The sequence below is a fragment of the Oncorhynchus mykiss genome, chromosome 32 (genome assembly GCF_013265735.2).
Source record: "Oncorhynchus mykiss isolate Arlee chromosome 32, USDA_OmykA_1.1, whole genome shotgun sequence".
NCBI lineage: Eukaryota > Metazoa > Chordata > Actinopteri > Salmoniformes > Salmonidae > Oncorhynchus > Oncorhynchus mykiss.
Window position 1 is genome coordinate 13907534 of NC_050572.1, and position 26265 is coordinate 13933798.

Genomic DNA, 26265 nt, shown 5'->3' on the forward strand with positions numbered 1-26265 from the left:
ACCTTACAGTGAAATGCTTACTTACAAGCCCTTAACCAACAATGCTTGAAGAAAAATAAGTGTTAAGTAAAAAAATGGATGAGTAAAAAATAGAAAATAAAATTAATAAATAATTAAACAACAGCAATAAAATGACAATATCTGTTGGAATTGAGATATATCGATACAGTTCTACACCAAATAATGCTACAAAACAGGTTACCCAACCTTCTTCTGGCCACGTCGCACACTGATGATGTCACTATGTTTTGTGTGTGTGTCTCCAGGGTCGAGCTGGATCCATCTGTGTGGTGGGTCCCAAGGGACAGAAGGTGAGAGCTACTCTTTTCTTAATGTAGCACTATTTAAATACAGTATGGTTACTTCCATTGTATGTACACTGTACTTTCCTATCTGTATGTACTGTAAACAAATGGTGTTAGTGACACTCAAATTCCAACTTTCATTTTCTGTTTCATGTCAATTTGGACTATTTTAACTTTAACCTTTAGTAACTTGTTTTCCCAGGGTACCTCTGGAAAAGTGGGGCCCGAGGGACTAGCAGGAGAACCGGGACACCCCGGACTTCCAGGACTTCCAGGAATTGGAAACCCAGGCCTACCAGTGAGTAGTGTCTGCCCTGGAATTCTGTCCTATCTATCTGTGCCATCCTCTGTTCAGGAGTCAGATCGCTGTTTTAAGAACTCTCGTGCCTCCCAGTTGTCTGATGCTTTATGCACTGGGCAGGGTGGGGCTGGGTTTGGCAGGCAATGGCCGGCTATATGGATGCAGCTTTTGTGCCAAGAAGAATCTGTGTGTTACCTTTGACTAGAGCCTAAATGCATCTGAAAGGTGAAATCGACAATTGAAACTTCACTTCAGATTCTTTAATACCATGATGTACACAGGATAACACACACAGGGATTATAATGACAGAGTATTATAAACCCCTAGGTTTAGGAGGAAGTCCTAGAGAGTTCCTCCTTTGATTGTCAAGTAAGTCTTCTACTTGATTGGTTGATATAGAACGGTGGGTAGGCCGTATGCAAAATATAAATGGCGTTTGTACATAGACAGGAGAAGATTAATCATGTCTGGAAAATGTGTTATAGATACAAAGCAATCTTGCAGCTGTCTGACCATAGGCAGGTTAAACCATGGGATTTGTCGAATAAAATGAAAATACGTTTGTAGCTGCTTGATAAGCCTGGTTGCTTCCTCAGCCTGGTTATTAGTTGGTTGTCATAGGTCATAGGCATTAGTTACACAATTAATATAGGTCACTGACAATTATGGTTCAGCTTAAGAAAGCCTGTTTTCTGTCTGTCTGCCCGTTTGTCTTTGAATCTCTTGGCGAGCTGTGAATGAGTGGGTCACTCAGTGGCTTGTGTTTCTGAGAGAGAGAGAGAGAGAAAATCCTCTGCATTAGTTATTAGTAACTTTCACAACAATATCACTCTGTATGCAGAAGGGATTATGATATTAAGACAGATGTATAGATATAGAAAATGTATAAATCCACCTCTAACACATCTTAGTGAAGACACAGTATGTTACCCTTGACTGAAACCAAAAAGCTTCTAGAGCAGAGCCTGTGTGTGAGTGCGTCTGTTCTTGTTGGGCTCTGGTAGACAGAGAAAGTGAAAGACAGTTAGAGAGGGGGATAGTTGCTCAGCTCTCTTTTTTTTTGTGTTTTGTTTTGTTTCTAGGGCACCCCAGGAGGACCACCTGGATCGAATGGAGAAAAGGTAAAAAAAATATCTGCGGTATTATTTTAAATCCAATTCAATTCTACTTCGAAACTTTGAAGGCTGCAGTATATGAAGTATGCAGACTATATTGTTTGATAATAACACATCTGAAAACAATGTACATTTCTGGAATATTACAACTGTTGTTATGGTTACTATTTCTTGTTCCTCTCTTCCTGTCCCAGGGGGATTCTGGGACACCAGGGAAAGATGGAGAGCCAGGAGATCCTGTGAGTACAGGATGCGTTCAAATAACTGTTTTGTTTTATAGTCATTTAGTCATGTTAGTCAGCTAGTCGTTTTAGTTATGCTAGTAATGTTAGTCACGTTAGTCTGTTAGTCTCGTTAGTCCGTTAGTCATGTTAGCCAGTTAGTCATGTTAGTCATGCGAGTCATGTTAGCCATGTTAGTCATGTTAGCCATGTTATTCAGTTAGTCATGTTAGTCATTTTGTCATGTTAGTCATGTTAGTCAGTTAGTCAGTTAGTCATGTTCGTCAGTTGGTCAGTTAGCCATGTTAGTCAGTTAGTCATGTTAGTCATTTTGTCATGTTAGCCATGTTAGTCATGTTAGTCATGTTAGTCATGTTAGTCAGTTAGTCAGTTAGTCATGTTAGTCAGTTGGTCAGTTAGTCATGTTAGTCAGTTGGTCATTTAGACATGTTAGCCATGTTAGTCATTTAGTCATGTTAGTCATTGAGTCATGTTAGTCATTTAGCCATGTTAGTCATTTAGCCATGTTAGTCATGTTAGTCATGTTAGTCATTTAGTCATGTTAGTCATGTTAGTCAGTTAGTCATGTTAGTAATTTAGCCATGTTAGTCATGTTAGTCAGTTAGTCATGTTAGTCAGTTAGTCATGTTAGTCATTTAGCCATGTTAGTCAGTTAGTCATGTTAGTCAGTTAGTCAGTTAGTCATGTTAGTCATTTAGCCATGTTAGTCAGTTAGTCATGTTAGTCAGTTAGTCATGTTAGTCATTTAGTCATGTTAGCCATGTTAGTCATGTTAGTCAGTTAGTCATGTTAGTCAGTTAGTCATGTTAGTCATTTAGCCATGTTAGTCATGTTAGTCAGTTGGTCAGTTAGCCATGTTAGTCAGTTGGTCATGATAGTCCATTAGTCATGTCAATCAGATTAGTCATGTTAGTCATTTAGCCATGTTAGTCATGTTAGTCATGTTATTCAGCTAGTCATGCTAGTTATGTTAGTAAGTTAGTAATGTTAGTCATGTTAGCCAGTTAGTCATGTTAGTCAATTAGTCCTTTAGTCATGTTAGTCAGTCATGTTAGTCAGTGTGTAATTTGAAACCTAATCATAATGCTCTACTATAATATATTGCTGTTGTGTTTTCAGGGTCCTAGGGGTCCTGGTGGTGGTAAAGGAGATAAGGTGACTTACCCTCAGTGTCCCAGCTTGAATTATCTTGATTTTCTCTCTAAATATCTGTATATAATTGACTTGTTGGTGTGTGTATCTATACTTCTCTAGATATGTGGGTTTGTGCTTCTACATATGTGACTGTTTGTGTTTCAACATCTGTGACAGTTTGTGTTTCTACATCTGTGACTGTTTGTGTTTCTACATCTGTGACTGTTTGTGCTTCTACATCTGTGACTGTTTGTGCTTCTACATCTGTGACTGTTTGTGCTTCTACATCTGTGACTGTTTGTGTTTCTACATCTGTGGGTTTGTGTTTCTACATCTGTGACTTTTTGTGCTTCTACATCTGTGACTGTTTGTGTTTCTACATCTGTGCGTTTTTGTTTTTACATCTGTGGGTTTGTGTTTCTACATCTGTGACTGTTTGTTTCAACATCTGTGACTGTTTGTGTTTCTACATCTGTGACTGTTTGTGCTTCTACATCTGTGACTGTTTGTGATTCTACATCTGTGCGTTTTTGGTTTTACATCTGTGGGTTTGTGTTTCTACATCTGTGACTGTTTGTTTCAACATCTGTGACTGTTTGTGTTTCAACATCTGTGACTGTGTTTCTACATATGTGACTGTTTGTGTTTCTACATCTGTGGGTTTGTGTTTCTACATATGTGACTGTTTGTGTTTCTACATCTGTGGGTTTGTGTTTCTACATCTGTGACTGTTTGTGCTTCAACATCTGTGACTGTTTGTGCTTCAACATCTGTGACTGTTTGTGCTTCTACATCTGTGACTGTTTGTGTTTCTACATCTGTGACTGTTTGTTTCAACATCTGTGACTGTTTGTGTTTCTACATCTGTGGGTTTGTGTTTCTACATCTGTGACTGTTTGTTTCAACATCTGTGACTGTTTGTGCTTCTACATCTGTGGGTTTGTGTTTCTACATCTGTGCGTTTTTGTTTTTACATCTGTGTGTTTGTGTTTCTACATCTGTGACTGTTTGTGTTTCTACATCTGTGGGTTTGTGTTTCTACATCTGTTGGTTTGTGTTTCTACATCTGTGGGTTTGTGTTTCTACATATGTGACTGTTTGTGCTTCTACATCTGTGGGTTTGTGTTTCTACATCTGTGGGTTTGTGTTTCTACATCTGTGGGTTTGTGTTTCTACATCTGTGGGTTTGTGTTTCTACATATGTGACTGTTTGTGTTTCTACATCTGTGGGTTTGTGTTTCTACATCTGTGGGTTTGTGTTTCTACATCTGTGGGTTTGTGTTTCTACATATGTGACTGTTTGTGCTTCTACATCTGTGGGTTTGTGTTTCTACATCTGTGGGTTTGTTTTTCTACATCTGTGGGTTTGTGTTTCTACATATGTGACTGTTTGTGCTTCTACATCTGTGGGTTTGTGTTTCTACATCTGTGGGTTTGTTTTTCTACATCTGTGGGTTTGTGTCCGTACATCTCTGACTCTCTTTTACTCTGTGTGTCTGTCTCTCAGGGTGACCCGTGTGAGTTGTGTCCCGTCCTGTCTGAAGACCTGGGCAACACTGTAGCCCTCCAGGGGAAGACAGGGCCCAAAGGAGAGCCTGGGATAGGAGACCCTGGCCTCCCGGTGAGATATATAGCACCCCTAACTCTTAACCTTTGACCCTTTAAAGGTGCACTCTGCAAGATGTGCATATAGTGATTTATGTTTAATATAGTCATCAAGGAATTCAGAAATGCTCATTTAAAGCTAGAAATATTTATTATCTCATCTTCTCTTCCTCTCCTCTTCTCTCCTCCCTCCTCATCTCCTGTCTTCTGTTCATCAGGGTCTTCAAGGATCAGATGGGAAGGCGGGAGAGAAGGTACAGAGTTCCTTTATATCTCATGTTTCATTCATGTGCTTTGAGAATGGGATACATACAGCCTCTAAACTCAACTGTGCACACACACGCACACACACTCATATACTGTAGGTGCATACACACCAGTATACCAAGGGAGGCAGTTAGCCGAGCGGTTCAGAGCAGTGGGCCAGTATAAAGGTTGCGGGTTTGAATCCCGAACCGACTAGGTGAAAAGGTGTTCTGAATAAGAACGTCTGCTAAATGATTCAAATGGAAATGTACACACACACACATACGTACAGTGCCATCGGAAAGTATTCAGACCCCTTGACTGTTTTCCACATTTTGTTACATTACAGCCTTACTCTAAAATGTATTAAATCGTTTTTTTTCCCCTCATCAATCTACAAACAATACCCCATAATGACAAAGCAAAGACAGGTTTATAGAAATGTTTGCTGATTTGTTCAAAATAAAAAAGGGAAATATAACATTTACATAAGTGTTCAGATCCTTTACTCAGTACTTTGTTGACACCCCTCTGACAGAGATTACATTGTCGAGTCTTCTGGGGTATGATGCTACAAGCTTGGCACACCTGTATTTGGGGAGTTTCTCCTATTCTTCTCTGCAGATCTTCTCAAGCTCTACCAGGATGGATGGGGAGCGTTGCTGCACAGATATTTTTAGGTGTCTCCATAGATCCATAGGTCGTTGTCTTGTTGGAAGCGGAACCTTCGCCCCAGTCCGAGGCCCTGAGCGCTCTGGAGCAGAATTTCATCAAGGATCTCTCTGTACTTTCCTCCATTCATCTTTGCCTCGATCCTGACTAGTCTCCAAGTCTCTGCCGCTGAAAAACATCCCCACAGCAAGATGCTGCCACCACCATGCTTCACCATAGGGATTTTGCCAGGTTTCCTCCAGACGTGACACTTGGCATTCAGGCCAAAGAGTTCAATCTAGGTGCCTTTTGGCAAACTCCAAATGGGCTGCCATGTGTCTTTTCCTGACAAGTGGCTTCCGTCTGGCCACTCTACCATAATGGCCTGAATGGTGGAGTGCTGCAGAGACCTGTCCTTCTGGAAGATTCTCCCATCTCCACAGAGGAACTCTGGAGCTCTATCAGAGTGACCATTTAGTTCTTGGTCACCTTCCTGACCAAGGCCCCGATTGCTCAGTTTTGCCACTGTGTTCTTGGGGATCTTCAATGCTGCAGACATGTTTTGATACCCTACCCCAGATCTGTGCCTCGACACAAACCTATCTCGCATCTCTACGGACATGGCTTGGTTTTTGCTCTGTTAACTGTGGGACCTTATGTAGACAGGTGTGTGACTTTCCAAATCATGTTCAATCAATTGAATTTACCACAGGTGGACTCCAGTCAAGTTGTAGAAACATCTCAAGGGCAATCAATGGAAACAGGATGCACCTGAGCTCAATTTCAAAGCTCATAGCGAAGGGTCTGAATACTAATGTAAATAGGGTATTTCTGTTTATTTATTTTATACATTTGCAAAAAGTCCAACAAAAATAGTTTTCGCTTTGTCATTATGGGGTATTGTGTGTAGATTGATGATGTTTTTTTTTTTTAAGTATCCATTTTAGAATAAAGCTGTAACGTAACAAAATGTGGGGAAAGTCAAGGGGTCTGAATACGTTCCGAAAGCACTGTGTATATAGACAAACAAGTGCTTTCAAGGTTCCTAACACACACACATACACACACACACCATGCTGTGCCTGTAACCACATACTGTAATTGTTTAGCAGCCTTCCCCATCCCAAACCACAGATCATGTTGTGACATGACAGCTGTATTGTGGCCAGCGTCTCCTCTATGGCTGAATAACTGATCTGTTAGGGACAAAACATTAGACATAGTTGACTAACTGATATGTTAGGGATACCACATTAGATATAGTTGAATAAAAAAATTGTTAGGGCCACCACATTAGACAAAGTTGACCAACTGATATGTTAGGGTCACCACATTAGATATAGTTGAATAAATTATCTGTTATGGACACCACCTTAGATATAGTTGAATAAATTATATGTTAGGGACACCACATTAGATATAGTTGACTAACAGATCTGTTAGGGACACCACATTAGATATAGTTCAATCAATGATCTGTTAGGGACACCACATTAGATATAGTTGAATAAATGATCTGTTAGGGACACCGCATTAGATATAGTTGAATAAATTATCTGTTAGGGACACCACATTAGATATAGTTGACAAACTGATCCGTCAGGGACACCACATTAGAATAACTGATTTGTTAGGGACACCACATTAGATATAGTTGATTAACTGATCTGTTAGGGACACCACATTAGATTAACTGATCTGTTAGAGACATCACATTAGATATAGTTGATGAACTGATCCGTCAGGGACACCACATTAGAATAACTGATCTGTTAGGGACATCACATTAGATATAGTTGAATAAATTATCTGTTAGGGACACCACATTGGATATAGTTGACAAACTGATCCGTCAGGGACACCACATTAGAATAACTGATCTGTTAGGGACATCACATTAGATATAGTTGATTAACTGATCTGTTAGGGACACCACATTAGATTAACTGATCTGTTAGAGACATCACATTAGATATAGTTGATGAACTGATCCGTCAGGGACACCACATTAGAATAACTGATCTGTTAGGGACATCACATTAGATATAGTTGATTAACTGATCTGTTAGGGACACCACATTAGATTAACTGATCTGTTAGAGACATCACATTAGATATAGTTGATGAACTGATCCATCAGGGAGACCACATTAGAATAACTGATCTGTTAGGGACACCACATTAGATATAGTTGATTATCTGATCTGTTAGGGATGCTACTTTAGATATAGTTATTTAACTGATCTGCTAGGGACACCACATCAGATTAACTGATCTGTTAGGGACCCCACATTAGATTAACTGATCTGCTAGGGACACCACATCAGATTAACTGATCTGTTAGGGACCCCACATTAGATTAACTGATCTGCTAGGGACACCACATCAGATTAACTGATCTGTTAGGGACCCCACATTAGATTAACTGATCTGTTAGGGACACCACATCAGATTAACTGATCTGTTAGGGACCCCACATTAGATTAACTGATCTGCTAGGGACCCCACATTAGATTAACTGATCTGCTAGGGACCCCACATTAGATTAACTGATCTGTTAGGGACCCCACATTAGATTAACTGATCTGCTAGGGACCCCACATTAGATTAACTGATCTGTTAGGGACACTACATTAGATATAGTTGACGAACTGATCCGTCAGGGACACCACATTAGAAGAACAGATCTGTTAGGGACACCACATGACATTAACTGATCTGTTTGCACTCAACAGAAGACTAACTGATCGGTTTGGACACCACATTAAACAAATCTGTTTGGACACCACATTAGACAAACTGATCTGTTTGGACACCACATTATACTAACTGATCTGTTTGGACACTACATTAGATATAGTTGAGTAAATGAACTGTTAGGGACACCACACTAGATATAGTTGACAAACTGATCCGTCAGGGACACCACATTAGAATAACTGATCTGTTAGGGACACCACATTAGATATAGTTGACAAACTGATCCGTCAGGGACACCACATTAGATTAACTGATCTGTTAGAGACATCACATTAGATATAGTTGATGAACTGATCCGTCAGGGACACCACATTAGAATAACTGATCTGTTAGGGACATCACATTAGATATAGTTGATTAACTGATCTGTTAGGGACACCACATTAGATTAACTGATCTGTTTGGACACCACATTAGATATATTTGACTGACTGAACTGTTAGGGACACCACATTTAACTAACGGATCTGTTTTGACTCAACAAAAGACAAACTGATCTGTTTGGACAACACATTAAAGTGATCTGTTTGGACACCGCATTAGACTAACTGATCTGTTTGGACTCAACAGAAGAGTAACTGATCGCTTTGGACACCACATTAAACCCATCTGTTTGGACACCACCTTAGACTAACTGATCTGTTTGGACACCACATTAAAGTGATCTGTTTGGACATCACATTATACAATCTGATCTGTTTGGACACCACATTATACTAACTGATCTGTTTGGAAACCACTTTAGACGATACACCTTAAAGGAAGCATGCCTATTAGTGGGTGTTATCACTAATCTGACTCACTGTTATGATGTGTGTCTGTGTGCTTGGCAGGGAGAGGTGGGATCGGATGGGGTCAAAGGGGAAAAGGGTGACGCATGTGCTGTGTGCCCCACCCTGGGTGAAATACCTGGTGCCAACATGGTTGCTATGAAACAAACTCTGACACTCAAAGGAGAGAAAGGAGAACCTGGGCTGGGACAGAAGGGAGAACAGGTGAGTGTGGGTGTGTTTTTTGGAAATGAATGTGTAAGTGTGTGTTCTGTTGTGTTGTCTTGTGTGTGTCACGGGAGGTTGGTGGCACCTTAATTGTGGAGTTCCGGGCCTTGTGGTAATGGCTGGACGGAATAGGTGGAATGGCTTCAAATACATCAAACACATAGTTTCCAGGTGTTTGATGCCATTCCTTTTGCTCCTTTCCGACCATTATTATGACCCGTCCGCCCCTCAGCAGCCTCCTGTGGTGTGTGTGTGTTTGTTTGTACCTGTGTTGTTCCTGTTTCTTTGTATCTGACCCAGAAGTAACTCCTCCACTCTGTTGGTGCTTTACAGGGGGAGGCTGGACTCGTTGGCCTGGCAGGGCTAAGAGGGGAAAAGGTGTGTACTGCGTAAGGTTCCAAGTAGGACACAGGAGTTTTGACATAGTGCAGAGACTGATGGAATAAATGTGTTTATGTATCTCACCCATTAAATTTAGTTCAAAAGCAATTTGTACAGTTCTGTTGACATTACAGTTTATCTTGTTTCCAGGGTAACGCTGGTGGCAAAGGAGCTGACGGTAAAACGGTGAGTGTAGACTACCATTAAGAGTGATTTCACTAGACTCTTTTCAGTGACTGATACTTTATATTCATACTTTATATTCATAGTTGTCACCCGTTATGATAAAATATTTCTCAGAAATTACTGATGCAGAAACGATTTCAGTTGGCGGTTGCGATGCTCTTTGGAGATAAAGTGATGACATGTACTGTAACTATTTATCTGATAGGGCAAAACTGGACCCAGAGGACCTAGTGGAAAGGATGGACTGAAGGGGATAAAGGTGAGAGATGGAGATAACAGACACTACATCCAATACTGGCTGATGTCACCATATTGTGTTATGTTGTGTTAGAGTGTTAGATTGTGCTAGAGTGTGTTAGAGTGTGTGATGTTGTGTAGTGTTATGTTGTGCTGTGTTATATATTGTGTTATGTGTTGTGTTAGGTTGTTGTGTAATGTGTTGTGTTAGAGTGTGTTATGTTGTGTTGTCTTGTGTTATATTGTGTCATTTGATTCTTTTGACAGGGAGATGCGGGGATTCCTGGTCTGGGAACTCCAGGTCCTAAGGGCGAGAAGGTGAAGTGTGTGTGCGTGCATGTCTACACATGAAAGTATGGCTATCCGTGTGTCCACACAGGTGTGTATGAGAGTTTTGCCACCCGTCCTAACCCAGTGTGTCTCCCGTCTACCCCAGGGTGCGTCGTGTGAGGTGTGCCAGTCTTCTCCCTCAGAGGTGGGCAGTGAGACGTCCATTGTCAAGGTGCTAGCAGGGACCCCAGGTGACCTTGGACTTCCAGGGCCTCCCGGGCTTCCAGGAGTGGGCGCCGATGGCAAACAGGTGAGACCACTCTACCTGACAGGCTTCTCTGCTTACTTCGTTATCCAGGTTTGTCATAAGTTTCACGATGCTTGTTTAACATGACCAAGCCAACAACATACACATGCCTCTGTCAAACCTACCAAAACACCAACCTGAATGTAGTTTAGTGTATACAGTGGTTCCTCCTTTAAAACCTGTTGATGCCAGGAGTTCCTCTAGAGGAACACCCCCCCCCCCCCCCCCCCCCCCCCCCGTTCAGCTCAAACCGTGGCGCATGGAACGCAAAAATATTCTTAGAAATATTTAACCTCCACACATTAACAAGTCCAATAGCTCAAATGAAAGATAAACACCTTGTTCATCTACCCAGCATGTCAGATTTTTTAAATGTTTTACGGCGAAAACACACCACACATTTATATTAGACCACCACCGAAACCAAGACAAGCGGCAGCCATTTTGTCCCAGAAAATATAAAATTATAAAAGCAGGATTAAAAAATAAATCGCTCACTAACCTTTTGAAAATCTTCATCAGATGACAGTGATAGGACATGTTACACAGTACATTTTTTTTTTTTCAATAATATGCCATATATATCCATAAATGTCAATTTACAATGTACTCATGTTCAGAAATTACTCAAAAATGCCCGCAGGAAATCTAGGTAGCTCGGCAAGATAACGTAAATAGACATCATAAACTTTGGCTAAATATACATGTTCTACATATAGTTAGAAAGATACACTGCTTCTTTATGCAACCGCTGTGTTAGATTTATTTTTAACGTTACAGAAATCGCACACTATTCCATATGCTGAGACAGCGCTCAGTTCCAAGCTACATTTCCACGTAATGTTGGAGTCAACAGAAACACAGATTTAAGCATAAATATTCCCTTACCTTCGATGGTCTTCGTTCAGAATGTTCTGGAAGGGTTCATACTTACCCAATACATCGTTTGGTTTCAAGTCTTGCGTCTTTGTATTAGCTACTGCTAATAACATCAGCTGAAATGCACCCAAATCGTCCTCCGGTCCGGAAACGTTGCGCATCAAAACTTCAAAATTACATATTATATGTCGACTAAACAGGTCAAACTAAGTGCAGAAGCAAGCTTTATGATGTTTTTAACACACAAAACAAATTTCAATTCAACCGGGCATCGTTTGCTCTTCCCAGGAGTGCTGGAACAAAGGAATGGCTGTGACCAATTCGCGCCCTAACGCACAGGTTTTTTTCTCGCGACACTTACTCCAATCACTCCTATAGGGCCAATTCTCGCGCGATTTGAACGATTGAACGCTCTAAAGAAAGAGGACATCTAGTGGAAGAGATGGAAAGTGTCCCCAGATCCATAAGTGGTCGGGAAGGGTGGGGGCCATGACGTCAAAGTTGCTCCAACTTTCATGGCCACAAAAACTAGTTTGGAAGAATGCATGCCCTGTGAGTTCTGCTATACTTACAGACATAATTCCAACGGTTTTAGAAGCTTTAGAGTGTTTTCTATCCAATAATAATTATTACATGCATATATTAGCAATTTTTGATAATTTTTTTTTCAGTTTACTAGGGGTACCCAATTTCTCCAAAGGGGGCGTAAATCTGCCATGCCCTCAAAAGGTCCTTTAAAAGTTGCATCATATTGCACCTTGCGTGCTGCCGCAGAATTCTGTGGCACGTCATTTAATTCTCAGCCATTTTTTCCTGTTACTGCAAGTTATTGCTAATTTAACCACCAAAGGACATCTTTGAGAAGCATTTGATAGTATTCCGTATTGGCATTACCTGAGAATTGAAAACCTTTTTTGTGATAACATAGTATATGGGATTGATTTTAAGAAATTTGGCTCAATTCATTAGATTAATATTATGGTGTTTCTATTCAGAGAAAAACGAAACCCTCAGGGGTTCCGTTAGGATCAAATGGAAAATATGGCGATGTACAACGTGACGGTTGGAAGTAGGCTACAAGATTGTAGGATTCTAAATTGTTTGCCTTCATTAGACAACGTTGTTCCAATATTTCTGTAAATCAGGGATATTTATTCCCATAGTAATTCCCTTAGTAATTTGTTACAATGGCGCCGGAGGAGATGGCCGCCGTTGTACGGTCTCCTAACCAATTGTGCTATTATGCGGGGGGGTTTTCGCGATATTTGTAAATTATTTTGTACATAATGTTTCTGCAACCGTATCTTACAGAAGAAAAGAGCTTCTGGATATCAGGACAGCGATCACTCACCTCGGATTAGACAAAGATTTCTTCAACAACAACAACAACAAGCAGGACTCACACGATATTCTCCAAACACCCCACAGGGCAGACATCCCAATTATTCGCAAAAGGAAGCGACGCAGAGGACGAAGAGCCGGATGCCTCGTCCGGACCCGCAGAAGAAACCTAGGAATGCTGCCGTTACCGCCAATATTACTCGCCAACATGCAATCATTGGACAATAAACTAGACGAGGTAAGATCACGAATATCCTACCAACGGGACATCAAAAACTGTAATATCCTATGCTTCACGGAATCGTGGCTGAATGACGACATGGATATTCAGCTAGCGGGATACACGCTGCACCGGCAGGATAGAACAGCACACTCCGGTAAGACGAGGTGGGGCGGTCTGTGCATATTTGTAAACAACAGCTGGTGCAGGAAATCTAAGGATGTCTCTAGATTGTGATAAACTGCAGGCCACACTACTTGCCTAGAGAGTTCTCAGCTATACTTTTCATGGCTGTTTATTTACCACCACAGAGAGATGCCGGCACTTAGACCACACTCAGTCAGCTGTATAAGGAAATAAGCAAACAGGAAAACACTCAGCCAGAGGCGGTGCTCCTAGTGGCCGGAGACTTTAATGCAGGGTTTTTTAAATCAGTTCCACCAAATCTCTATCAACGTGATAAATGTGCTACCAGAGGGAAAAAAATGATTGATCACCTGTACTCCACACACAGAGACGTGTACAAAGCTCTCCCTTGCCCTCCATTTGGTAAATCCGACCACAACTCCTGATTCCTGCTTACAAGCAAAAATTAAAGCAGGAAGCACCAGTGACTCGGTCTATAAAAAAAATGGTCAGATGAAGCAGATGCTAAACTACAGGACTGCTTTGCTATCACAGACTGGAACATGTTCCGGGATTCTTCCGATGACATTGAGGAATACACCACATCAGTCACTGGCTTTATCAATAAGTGCATTGAGGACGTCGTCCCCACAGTGACTGTACGTACATACCCCAACCAGAATCCATGGATTACAGGCAACAATTGCACAGATCTAAAGGGTAGAGCTGCCGCTTTCAAGGTGTGGGACTCTAACACGGAAGCTTACAAGAAATCCCGCTATGCCCTGCGACGAACCATCAAACAGGCAAAGCGTCAATACATGGCTAAGATTGAATCATACTACACCGGCTCTGACACTCGTCGGATGTGGCAGGGCTTGCAAACTATTACAGACTACAAAGCGAAGCACAGCCGCAAGCTGCCCAGTGACACGAGCCTACCAAACAAGCTAAACCACTTCTATGTTCGCTTTGAGGCAAGCAACACTGAGGCATGCATGAGAGCATCAGCTGTTCTGGACGACTGTGTGATCACGCTCTCCGTAGCCGATGTGAGTAAGACCTTTAAACAGGTCAACATACACAAGGCTGCGTGGCCAGACGGATTACCAGGACGTGTGCTCCGGGCATTTGCTGACCAACTGGCAGGTGTCTTCACTGACATTTTCAACATGTCCCTGATTGAGTCTGTAATACCAACAAGCTTCAAGCAGACCACCATAGTCCCTGTGCCCAAAACACAAAGGCAACCTGCCTTAATGACTACAGACCCGTAGCACTCACATCCGTAGCCATGAAGTGCTTTGAAAGGCTGGTAATGGCTCACATCAACACCATTATCCCAGAAACGCTAGACCCACTCTAATTTGCATACCGCTTAAACAGATCCACAGATGATACAATCTCTATTGCACTCCCCACTGCCCTTTCCCACCTGGACAAAAGGAACACCTATGTGAGAATGCTATTCATTGACTACAGCTCAGCGTTCAACGCCATAGTACCCTCTAAGCTCATCACCAAGCTAAGGATCCTGGGACTAAACACCTCCCTCTGCAACTGGATCCTGGACTTCCTGACAGGCTGCCCCCAGGTGGTGAGGGTAGGTAGCAACACATCTGCCACGCTGATCCTCAACACTGGAGCTCCCCAGGGGTACATGCTTAGTCCCCTCCTGTACTCCCTGTTCACCCACGACTGCATTGCCAGGCACGACTCGAACGCCATCATTAAGTACGACACAACAGTGGTAGGCCTGATCACCGACAACGACGAGACAGCCAAAGGAAGGAGGTCAGAGACCTGGACGGGTGGTGCCAGAATAACAACCTATCCCTCAACGTAACCAAGACTAAGGAGATGATTGTGGACTACAGGAAAAGGAGCACCGAGCACGTCCCCATTCTCATCGACAGGGCGGTAGTGGAGCAGGTTGAGAGCTTCAAATTCCTTGGTGTCCACATAAACAACAAACTAGATTGGTCCAAACACACCAAGACAGTTGGGAAGAGGGCACAACAAAGCCTATTCCTCTTCAGGAAACTAAAAAGATTTGGCATGGGTCCTGAGATCCTCAAAAGGTTCTACAGCTGCAACAACTTGCAGGCCTCCGACCGCAAGGCACTTCAGAGGGTAGAGCGTACGGCCCAGTACATCACTGGGACAAAGCTGCCTGCCATCCAGGCCTCTAGGAAGGCCCTAAAAATTGTCAAAAACCCACAGCCACCCAAGTCATAGACTTTTCTCTCTACTACCGCATGGCAAGCGGTACCGGAGTGCCAAGTCAAGGACAAAAAGGGTTCTCAACAGTGTTTACCCCCAAGCCATAAGACTCATGAACAGGTAACCATGGTAACAATGGTTACCTTGTAACGGTTTTCTTCTGGTGAAAGAGAGGCGGACCAAAATGCAACGTGGTTATCTTTATACATCTTTAATGAAAGCGGAAAAATGAACAATATACAAAACAAGAAACGTGAAAAACCGAATCTGGTGCAACAAACACAAAGACAGGAAACAATCACCCACAAGAGACCTAAAGAATATGGCTGCCTAAATATGGTTCCCAATCAGAGACAACGATAACCACCTGCCTCTGATTGAGAACCACTCTAGGCAACCATAGACTTACCTAGACTACTATACTAAAACACAACCCCATCAATCTACAAAACACCTAGACAAGACAAACACATAATTCACCCATGTCACACCCTGGCCTAACCAAAATAATAAAGAGAAGACAGAATACTAAGACCAGGGTGTGACAGTACCCCCCCCAAAGGTGCGGACTCCAGGCCGCACACCTAAACCCATAGGGGAGGGTCTGTTTCCCCAATGGAAACCAAAGGGCAAACTTATACAAGTAGTAATCAGTGAGGTGTGCGTAATGAAAGTTCCGGAGGGTGCAGACTTTTTTTCTTTAAATGACTGTTGTATGTAGGATGCTACATTTATGACTAGTTTAAATTGTAAGTAGGCCGGATATAAAAAAAATCCTACTTCCTGTCACGACTGCTGCCGAAGTCGTTGCCTCTCCTTGTTCGGGCGGTGCTCGGCGTTCGACGTCACCAGTCTTCTAGCCATCATTGATCCTTTTTTCATTTTCCATTGGTTTTGTCTTGTCTTCCCATACACCTGTTTTCAATCCCATTCATTACCTGTTGTGTATTTAACCCTCTGTTTCCCATCATGTCTTTGTCAGAGATTGTTTTATTGTCAGTGTAGTGTGATTGTTGTATAGGTGTGCGTCGGGTCCTTGTACCCATGTTTATGTACATTTAGTGTTATGGAGCATACTCCGTGGACTTTATTAAAAGACTCCATTTTACACTCCATTTGACTCTCCTGCGCCTGACTTCCCTGCCACCTATTACATCTACTCATGACACTTCCATTAGGCTGTTAAGCCTCAGAGCCTACCTCCGTCAGTTGAGTTATTTTATATAGGTCTAGGCTCCGAAGAAATAGACTCCAATTAAGCCCTTTTGTTGTTTGTAAAGTCAAATTCAAAAGGCACTCACACATTTGAGCTATCTTTTTGCAGGTGCATGGCAACAGCCGGATAAGATGAGGAAAAAGAGGAGGAACCCGCACACTGCTCTTGATCCTATCACTGATCTTTGATAAGCTTTATGTATCGGCCTCACGGCCATCGTCAGAGCTTTTGTGGGTTTTTTAAATTAGCACCCTTATGTAGACCTAGCCCCGCCCACATCCATTCCATGCATCGAAAAGAGTTGGAGGCGAAGGAAAAATAAATAAGTGCTACCAAACATAACAATATGCATTTCATAAATATTCAAAAAAAAGTGTACATAAAACGGATTAAACTTCTGTAAAAACCACAATGAGGACATCGACCTACCAAGCCAGTTTTCATAAACCATTGGGTACAGAGTAATCTGAAATAGGGGCATGATTTATGTTAAAATTTACAACAAAATGTACATTTCATCATTAAGACCTTTTGGAAATAATGTCTGGAGGGTGAAAATTCCAAATCATTCTCTTTTACTCAGAGTATTATTTATATCACCTCCCCTGTCTGATATCTTAACTTTCTCTATGACACAAAATCTGAAGGTAGAAATGTCATGTTTTTGTTAATTCATTAAAATGTACTGTGACTGGATAATCCCTGTCGTTTCTCCTAATTAACCTTTTATGTTCAATGATTCTCTGTTTGAGAGAACAAGAGGTTTACCTACATAGCACAGCCCACATGGAAATGTAATAATGTAGATAACACGGGTGGTGGAACACGTAATAATGTAATATATTTGGAACCGTTTTCCTGTGTGTGGGTGGCAGAAATATTCACACACATCATATTGTTGCACTGTGCGCATCCTCTGCATTTATAGCTGCCATTTGGAAGAGGGCGTAAAAGAGCCTGGCTGATTTTCTTTTGCGGCTGGCAGTTGGCATGGAACAATTTATTGCGTAAATAGAACATACCAGTGTTTCTTGACCGCATCTCCCACTTTTCGTGAGTTCAAAGTATACTGTATGTAGTTGTGAACATTACGAAGTGTTCCTTAGCTTTAGCGGGTCGTTTCTGTAGCAGTTCATCTCGTGTTTTCCCCAATGCCAAATTAAGAGCTTCATCCACACATTGTGGAGAATAGCTTCTTAGAAACCTATTGCGCATCTCCTCTGCTTTTTCTAGATAGTCCTGAAAATGATTTGTTGGGAGGGGGGGATTCCCACGTAGCTTGGCTATTAGACAATTCGTTAGTAGAGGTTGAATAGTCTATTGTTCAGCTAATAGCCCATCCTGCTAGCTTGTGAAAAAAATAATAATAATACTTTTTCCCCTTTCCACGTTAAAGACTCAAAGTGTTTTTAGCCACAATCGGCCCTAACCCCAATGAATAAATTTGGGCACAGTCGATAACGTGCTGGACTTCGGGGCCAGAATGTTTAGGGTTCGAAACCTGCTCCCTGCTTGCTATAATGAATGAGTTTGATACACCTGGTATTGGATATGGCTGAAAAAAACGTGCTAAATTGTGATTTTAGTAAATTAACTTTATGACAAAAAAATATGCACAATCTTTTGTCTCTACATTAACTAACATATTCCTCTCAATTGTACATTTTTAGCTTGACTCGTTATGACGTTATAACTACATACATTTGCTTCCCCGTAATGTTTTGTCAGACATCTTTGCTGAAGTCACCAGGGACATCAAATTCGTCATTGGAACCACTCGATATGATTGGTCAAATAAAATCCTTGGGACCGAAATGCATAATGAGTGCTCTAACTCCCTCTTGTGGTGGTCTGGAGCAATGAAGCTGTGACGCTGGGTACCTCTAAGTCTCGCAGTGTAAGCTCAAAACCTTTAAAGGAGGAACCACTGTACCTGCATCTTCAATATTGGAACAGCCAGTTTATGACATACAGTTGAAGTCGGAAGTTTACATACACCTTAGCCAAATGCATTTAAACTCAGTTTTTCACAATTCCTGACATTTAATTCTAGTAAAAATTCCCTGTCTTAGGTCAGTGAGGATCACCACTTTATTTGAAGAATGTGAAATGTCAGAATAATAGTAGAGAGAATGATTTATTTCATATTTTATTTCTTTCATCACATTCCCAGTGGGTCAGAAGTTTACATACACTCAATTAGTATTTGGTAGCATTGCCTTTAAATTGTTTAACTTGGGACGCACGTTTTGGATAGCCTTCCACAAGCCCATTGGTTATTACTGCATTGTCGGAACTAGAAGCACAAGCATTTCGCTACACTCGCATTAACATCAGCTAACCATGTGTATGTGACAAATAAAATGTATTTGATTTGATTTGCGACCAAGCTTTAACTTTCTGACTGATGTCTTGAGATGTTGCTTCAATGTATCCACATCCCTCCTGCTGCAAACACCCCCACAACATGATGCTGCCACCCCCGTGCTTTGGGATGGTGTCCTTCAGCTTGCAAGCCTCCCCCTTTTTCCTCCAAACATAACGATGGTCATTATGGCCAAACAGTTCTATTTTTTTCATCAGACCATAGGACATTTCTCCAAAAAGTACGATCTTTGTCCCCATGTGCAGTTGCAAACCGTAGTCTGGCTTTTTTATGGCGTTTTTGGAGCGGTGGCTTCTTCCTTGCTGAGAGGCCTTTCAGGTTATGTCGATATAGGACTCGTTTTACTGTGGATATAGATACTTTTGTACCTGTTTCCTCCAGCATCTTCACAAGGTCCTTTGCTGTTGTTCTGGGATTGATTTGGACTTTTCACACCAAACTACATTCATCTCTAGGAGACAGAATGTGTCTCCTTTCTGAGCGGTATGATGGCTAAGGAAAAATAAATAAGTGCTACCAAACATAACAATATGCATTTCATAAATATTCAAAAAAAAGTGTACATAAAACGGATTAAACTTCTGTAAAAACCACAATGAGGACATCGACCTACCAAGCCAGTTTTCATAAACCATTGGGTACAGAGTAATCTGAAATAGGGGCATGATTTATGTTAAAATTTACAACAAAATGTACATTTCATCATTAAGACCTTTTGGAAATAATGTCTGGAGGGTGAAAATTCCAAATCATTCTCTTTTACTCAGAGTATTATTTATATCACCTCCCCTGTCTGATATCTTAACTTTCTCTATGACACAACATCTGAAGGTAGAAATGTCATGTTTTTGTTAATTCATTAAAATGTACTGTGACTGGATAATCCCTGTCGTTTCTCCTAATTAACCTTTTATGTTCAATGATTCTCTGTTTGAGAGAACAAGAGGTTTACCTACATAGCACAGCCCACATGGAAATGTAATAATGTAGATAACACGGGTGGTGGAACACATAATAATGTAATATATTTGGAACCGTTTTCCTGTGTGTGGGTGGCAGAAATATTCACACACATCATATTGTTGCACTGTGCGCATCCTCTGCATTTATAGCTGCCATTTGGAAGAGGGCGTAAAAGAGCCTGGCTGATTTTCTTTTGCGGCTGGCAGTTGGCATGGAACAATTTATTGCGTAAATAGAACATACCAGTGTTTCTTGACCGCATCTCCCACTTTTCGTGAGTTCAAAGTATACTGTATGTAGTTGTGAACATTACGAAGTGTTCCTTAGCTTTAGCGGGTCGTTTCTGTAGCAGTTCATCTCGTGTTTTCCCCAATGCCAAATTAAGAGCTTCATCCACACATTGTGGAGAATAGCTTCTTAGAAACCTATTGCGCATCTCCTCTGCTTTTTCTAGATAGTCCTGAAAATGATTTGTTGGGGGGGGGGGGGGGGGGGGATTCCCACCTAGCTCGGCTATTAGACAATTCGTTAGTAAAGGTTGAATAGTCTATTGTTCAGCTAATAGCCCATCCTGCTAGCTTGTGAAAAAAAAATAATAATACTTTTTCCCCTTTCCACGTTAAAGACTCAAAGTGTTTTTAGCCACAATCGGCCCTAACCCCAATGAATACATTTGGGCACAGTCGATAACGTGCTGGACTTCGGGGCCAGAATGTTGAGGGTTCGAAACCTGCTCCCTGCTTGCTATAATGAATGAGTTTGATACACCTGGTATTGGATATGGCTGAAAAAAAACGTGCTAAATTGTGATTTTAGTAAATTAATTTTATGACAAAATATATGCACAATCTTTTGTCTCTACATTAACTAACATTTTCCTCTCAATTGTACATTTTTAGCTTGACTCGTTATGACGTTATAACTACATACATTTGCTTCCCCGTAATGTTTTGTCAGACATCTTTGCTGAAGTCACCAGGGACATCAAATTCGTCATTGGAACCACTCGATATGATTGGTCAAATAAAAACCTTGGGACCCAAATGCATAATGAGTGCTCTAACTCCCTCTTGTGGTGGTCTGGAGCAATGAAGCTGTGACGCTGGGTACCTCTAAGTCTCGCAGTGTAAGCTCAAAACCTTTAAAGGAGGAACCACTGTACCTGCATCTTCAGTATTGGAACAGCCAGTTTATGACATACAGTTGAAGTCGGAAGTTTACATACACCTTAGCCAAATACATTTAAACTCAGTTTTTCACAATTCCTGACATTTAATTCTAGTAAAAATTCCCTGTCTTAGGTCAGTGAGGATCACCACTTTATTTGAAGAATGTGAAATGTCAGAATAATAGTAGAGAGAATGATTTATTTCATATTTTATTTCTTTCATCACATTCCCAGTGGGTCAGAAGTTTACATACACTCAATTAGTATTTGGTAGCATTGCCTTTAAATTGTTTAACTTGGGACGCACGTTTTGGATAGCCTTCCACAAGCCCATTAGTTATTACTGCATTGTCGGAACTAGAAGCACAAGCATTTCGCTACACTCGCATTAACATCAGCTAACCATGTGTATGTGACAAATAAAATGTATTTGATTTGATTTGCGACCAAGCTTTAACTTTCTGACTGATGTCTTGAGATGTTGCTTCAATGTATCCACATCCCTCCTGCTGCAAACACCCCCACAACATGATGCTGCCACCCCCGTGCTTCACCGATGGGATGGTGTCCTTCAGCTTGCAAGCCTCCCCCTTTTTCCTCCAAACATAACGATGGTCATTATGGCCAAACAGTTCTATTTTTTTCATCAGACCATTGGACATTTCTCCAAAAAGTACGATCTTTGTCCCCATGTGCAGTTGCAAACCGTAGTCTGGCTTTTTTATGGCGTTTTTGGAGCGGTGGCTTCTTCCTTGCTGAGAGGCCTTTCAGGTTATGTCGATATAGGACTCGTTTTACTGTGGATATAGATACTTTCCTCCAGCATCTTCACAAGGTCCTTTGCTGTTGTTCTGGGATTGATTTGGACTTTTCACACCAAACTACATTGATCTCTAGGAGACAGAATGTGTCTCCTTACTGAGCGGTATGACGGCTGTGTGGTCCCATGGTGTTTATACTTGCGTACTATTGTTTGTACAGATGAACGTGGTACCTTCAGGCGCTTGGAAATTGCTCCCAGGGATGAACCAGACTTGTGAAGGTCTACACTTTTTTTTCTTTGGTCTTGGCTGATTTCTTTAGATTTTCCCATGATGTCAAGCATAGAGGCACTGAGTTTCGTGGTAGGCCTTGAAATACATCCACAGGTACACCTCCAATTGACTCAAATGATGTCAATTAGCCTATCAGAAGCTTCTAAAGCTATGACATCATTTTCTGGAGTTTTCCAAGCATTTTAAAGGCAGTCAATTTAGTGTATGTAAACTTCTAATCCACTGGAATTGTGACACAGTGAATTATAAATTAAATAATCTGTCCGTAAACTATTGTTGGAAAAAATAATTGTGTCATGCACAAAGTAGATGTCCTAACTGACTTGCCAAAACTATAGTTTGTTAACAAGAAAATGTGTAGTGGTTGAATAATGAGTTTTAATGACTCCAACTGAAGTGTATGTAAATTTCCGACTTCAACTGTATACAGGGAATCCCCCACCTAACAAAGAATACGCCAAAGTGATCTATACATCTCATTTATATGGTAAACTACTGTTTCACACTGCTTAATTACGTAGTGTGTGCCTCAGTGGTTAGCACTTTGTCAGGGCTTTATATCTGAATAGGTAGAGGCTTGAACAGGTGTGTGGGTGTGGGTGTGGGTGTGGGTGTGGGTGTGGGTGTACTATTATAGGTGGGTATCACTCTCACTCTTTTTCTGTCTTCTCCTGTCTCTTTACACAGGGTGTGCCAGGTCTTGATGGTCTAAGGGGAGAGAAGGTCAGTTCTTTATGTCAGGTTGCTCTTTATAAAAGTCTCTGAATAGCAAAAACCTTTTACTGCAGTGGGTTAAATCAGGGCCACACATAGTGTTTCTTGGTAGTCATAAACAAAACTACCTTCAAACACTCTGGTATCACAAACCCAGAATTAACTTATTACTGGGTTTAGGTTCAGACTAATAATAATTTGATGAAGCTTTGTGCATTGTAATCAGTAACCTTGAATTATTATCCTGGATTGTTGTTAAATCAATCTTCATTTATGAATGTTTAAGTACGAGTCACAGACCAGATCCATGTTTTTGATTACAATGCATTGTTTTAAATGACAACATCATGTGTCTCTGTTGCTAGGGAGACCAGGGTGAGCAAGGAGACCAAGGATTGGCCGGAACCCATGGAATCCCGGGCCTGCCTGGAGAGCCTGGTCGGGATGGAGTAACTGGACTGAAAGGACAGAAGGTATGGAACACCCAACCAACCATCCAACCTATCAATGAGTCAGTCAGTCTGACTGTCTGGCTGTCTAGCTGGACTGGCTGGCCCTCTGTCTGGTTGGCCCTCTGTCTGCTTGTTTATCCTATCGTGACGTTGTATTAGTTAATGTGAAGACTGTTGTTCATCGAAGGATTAAAAGTTAATTGGGTGATTAACTCAATCAAGTAATTATTAACTCATTTATCTGGGGCACCATGGGAAAATTTGTTTTTATTGAGTTTCTATTTCCCAGATTAACTCAAAGAATATCAGAATATCGATTTTACAACAGCCGCTAATTAGCCAGTTACCTCTTACAATCTCGTTCTGAATGTCGTATAGCCCGTGAATCTGCACGGACCCGGGTCTCACCAATGAGTTCGTACCACCCCAATCTTAGTTGAATATTTATTTACTAAAAAGCTAAAATGATGATAAAAAATACACATAGAAAAAACACATTATAGGCTATTGATTAGAACGGGCCAACACACTATGACGCGTGTTACCCAAAATGGGGATTTCAAAGAGAGAGAGGAAAAAGAAAGTACACGAGAGAAATATACATTTGGGTGAATTTGTCAGCTATGCTATTCTAACCCTAGCCTTGCCCCAAACTGCCGCTCTTATTGGTCAGAATATAATGATGTAATTTTGTGGGGTAAACCTCCGACCTCCGGTTCAGGGGACCGTTCAGCTGCTCGATGACGAACTGTTCCTGCGCACCTCTCTGATCATCCTCCCGATGTCAGTGTCCTTTTGGCTTAGGAGTCTGTTCCCTTACCCTTGCTATGGAAAGGGTATTCTGAGGACAGACAGCTCTGTAGCTCAAAGCTCACAGCATAGGAATGAAACCTTTTAGATACCACTATTCGCTGAGATTGGATGCTAAGGGGGTCCGGCTTGAATTCACCCGCTTAGACACAGCTACTCATCTGTAGCTTGCGTAGAAAAGGATTTCTTTGTCTTCAAACTTGTGTTGCGTTCTGGGTTTGTTTACTTTTTAGACCTTGGCTGCAGCTTGGGTCACGTAGTCTTCTCTGTAAATTCTATACTCACAGGTTTTATACCCTTGGGTCAGAAGTGGGAGTAACCGCCTTTAGGGCAATTCTCTGGGCGTACCAAGTTTATGAGGCAAGGTCTAGATTTGATTCAAATCCAATTTTAGACAACTAACTTACCATTTCATCTTTACCAATACATTCCCTTTGATTTGGACATTTTCCACACAACGTACAATGTATAAACATCAAACATATACTAGGAAAACTATTCATGTTGCAATGTTTTCGTAATAACATCATCTATTAACCTTTAATAACAAAACAAAAGTGACATACATTTTCATATTCCATCTATCGTCATGACCACCATTGTGGCTGACGGAAACCATTGTTCCAATGTCCCTTTATTTCATGTTTAATGTTCTGAGGCTGGTTCTCCATAGTAACAGGACAAAGGAATTTGTCTGTGGTCTGTGGCTAATCAATCCTCAGGTTGTTTTTTGTCTAAATAATCAATAATATTTCAACCGGACAATAGCGTCGTCAATATAAAGGAAAAACAACGAAAGGCGCACTCTCGGTCGCGCGCACCATACAGGTCTGGGATTTCCCACTATCCACTCATTCAAAGTGTTCATTCTCCCTCATTTTTCAGAATAAAAGCCTGAAACAATATCTAAAGACTGTTCACGTCTAGTGGAAGCCATAGAGAATGCAATCTGGGTCATATCCCTTTATATGGTGGATAGGCTTTCAATAATGGCACTTCCTGGATGGATTTTCCTTGGGTTTTCGCTGGCCATATCAGTTATGTTATACTCACAAACATTATTTTAACAGTTTTGGAAACGTTAGAGTGTTTTCTATCCAAATCTACCAATTATATGCATATCCTAGCTTCTGGGCCTGAGTAACAGGCAGTTTACTTTGGGCACGCTTTTCATCCAGGTGTGAAAATACTGCCCCCTTGCCCAAACAGGTTTTAACATTAGGACTCTGATGACCTGGTAAAATAAAACCCCTTCATTGTTGCCCAAGCTATCATCTAGTGGGTTCTCTAATAACCTCCCTCTCGGAAGACACTAAAAGATAAGGTTTACCTCCCTAGACTCATTCAATTTGAGCAGTGCACCCTCCCCTCCCCATTTTCCCACCAGTACACCAGCAGCATGAGCGAAGTTTGGACGTGATTTCTCTCCATGCTCACTCCACATGTACGGTCTCAGGACTCATGCCACACTCCTGCTGCTCGTACACAGGTTGCTGGCTCGGAATCAGATCACAGGTAGGAGTGGTGAAAGACAAGGTCGTAGTGAATGCCTTTGTCACTATTTTGTCACTATTTCTTCAGACAGTTAGGGGGAGGGGGGGTTGAGATTCACTCTGTTCCTGGTCAAATCATCCCTTCCTTTCATCAAGACACCATCTATGGTCACCTTTGCCATAACTCGAGAGAGGACAGAGCAAAACAACAGTTAAGAAATTTCTGATTCTGGAAATCCAGACTATTACATTCCTATTTTCCTTAATACCAAAATCTCAAAGACAATTGTCCAAGAGCATAACAACACAGTGTTGAAACCATTTTCCAAATGGTCTTATACTCCCTTATCATACTGGTGTCGTGTCATTGACTGTCATTAAATGTGAAGACTGTATATTATCAAATTAATTCACTGTGTAATTTAATTATGCGATTAAACTAATCATGAAGCATTAACTAGGAAGTCGTTGCACCACGGG

General features: G+C 41.4%; 1 protein-coding gene across 3 annotated transcripts in view; it reads left to right on the top strand.

The window, feature by feature from the left end:
• The window catches only part of LOC110487940 (collagen alpha-1(XVI) chain), a 150747-nt gene that overhangs the window by 56559 nt on the left and 67923 nt on the right, over window positions 1-26265 (top strand). For all 3 annotated transcript variants that reach the window (XM_036971044.1, XM_036971046.1, XM_036971045.1), the window contains exons 16-30: window positions 267-311; window positions 508-603; window positions 1690-1728; window positions 1917-1961; window positions 3084-3119; window positions 4606-4719; window positions 4922-4957; window positions 9194-9355; window positions 9692-9736; window positions 9890-9925; window positions 10131-10184; window positions 10430-10480; window positions 10599-10742; window positions 23004-23039; window positions 23396-23503. In XM_036971044.1, coding sequence (XP_036826939.1) covers window positions 267-311; window positions 508-603; window positions 1690-1728; window positions 1917-1961; window positions 3084-3119; window positions 4606-4719; window positions 4922-4957; window positions 9194-9355; window positions 9692-9736; window positions 9890-9925; window positions 10131-10184; window positions 10430-10480; window positions 10599-10742; window positions 23004-23039; window positions 23396-23503 — 1047 coding nt within the window. The remainder of the gene's footprint in view (window positions 1-266; window positions 312-507; window positions 604-1689; window positions 1729-1916; window positions 1962-3083; window positions 3120-4605; window positions 4720-4921; window positions 4958-9193; window positions 9356-9691; window positions 9737-9889; window positions 9926-10130; window positions 10185-10429; window positions 10481-10598; window positions 10743-23003; window positions 23040-23395; window positions 23504-26265) is intronic.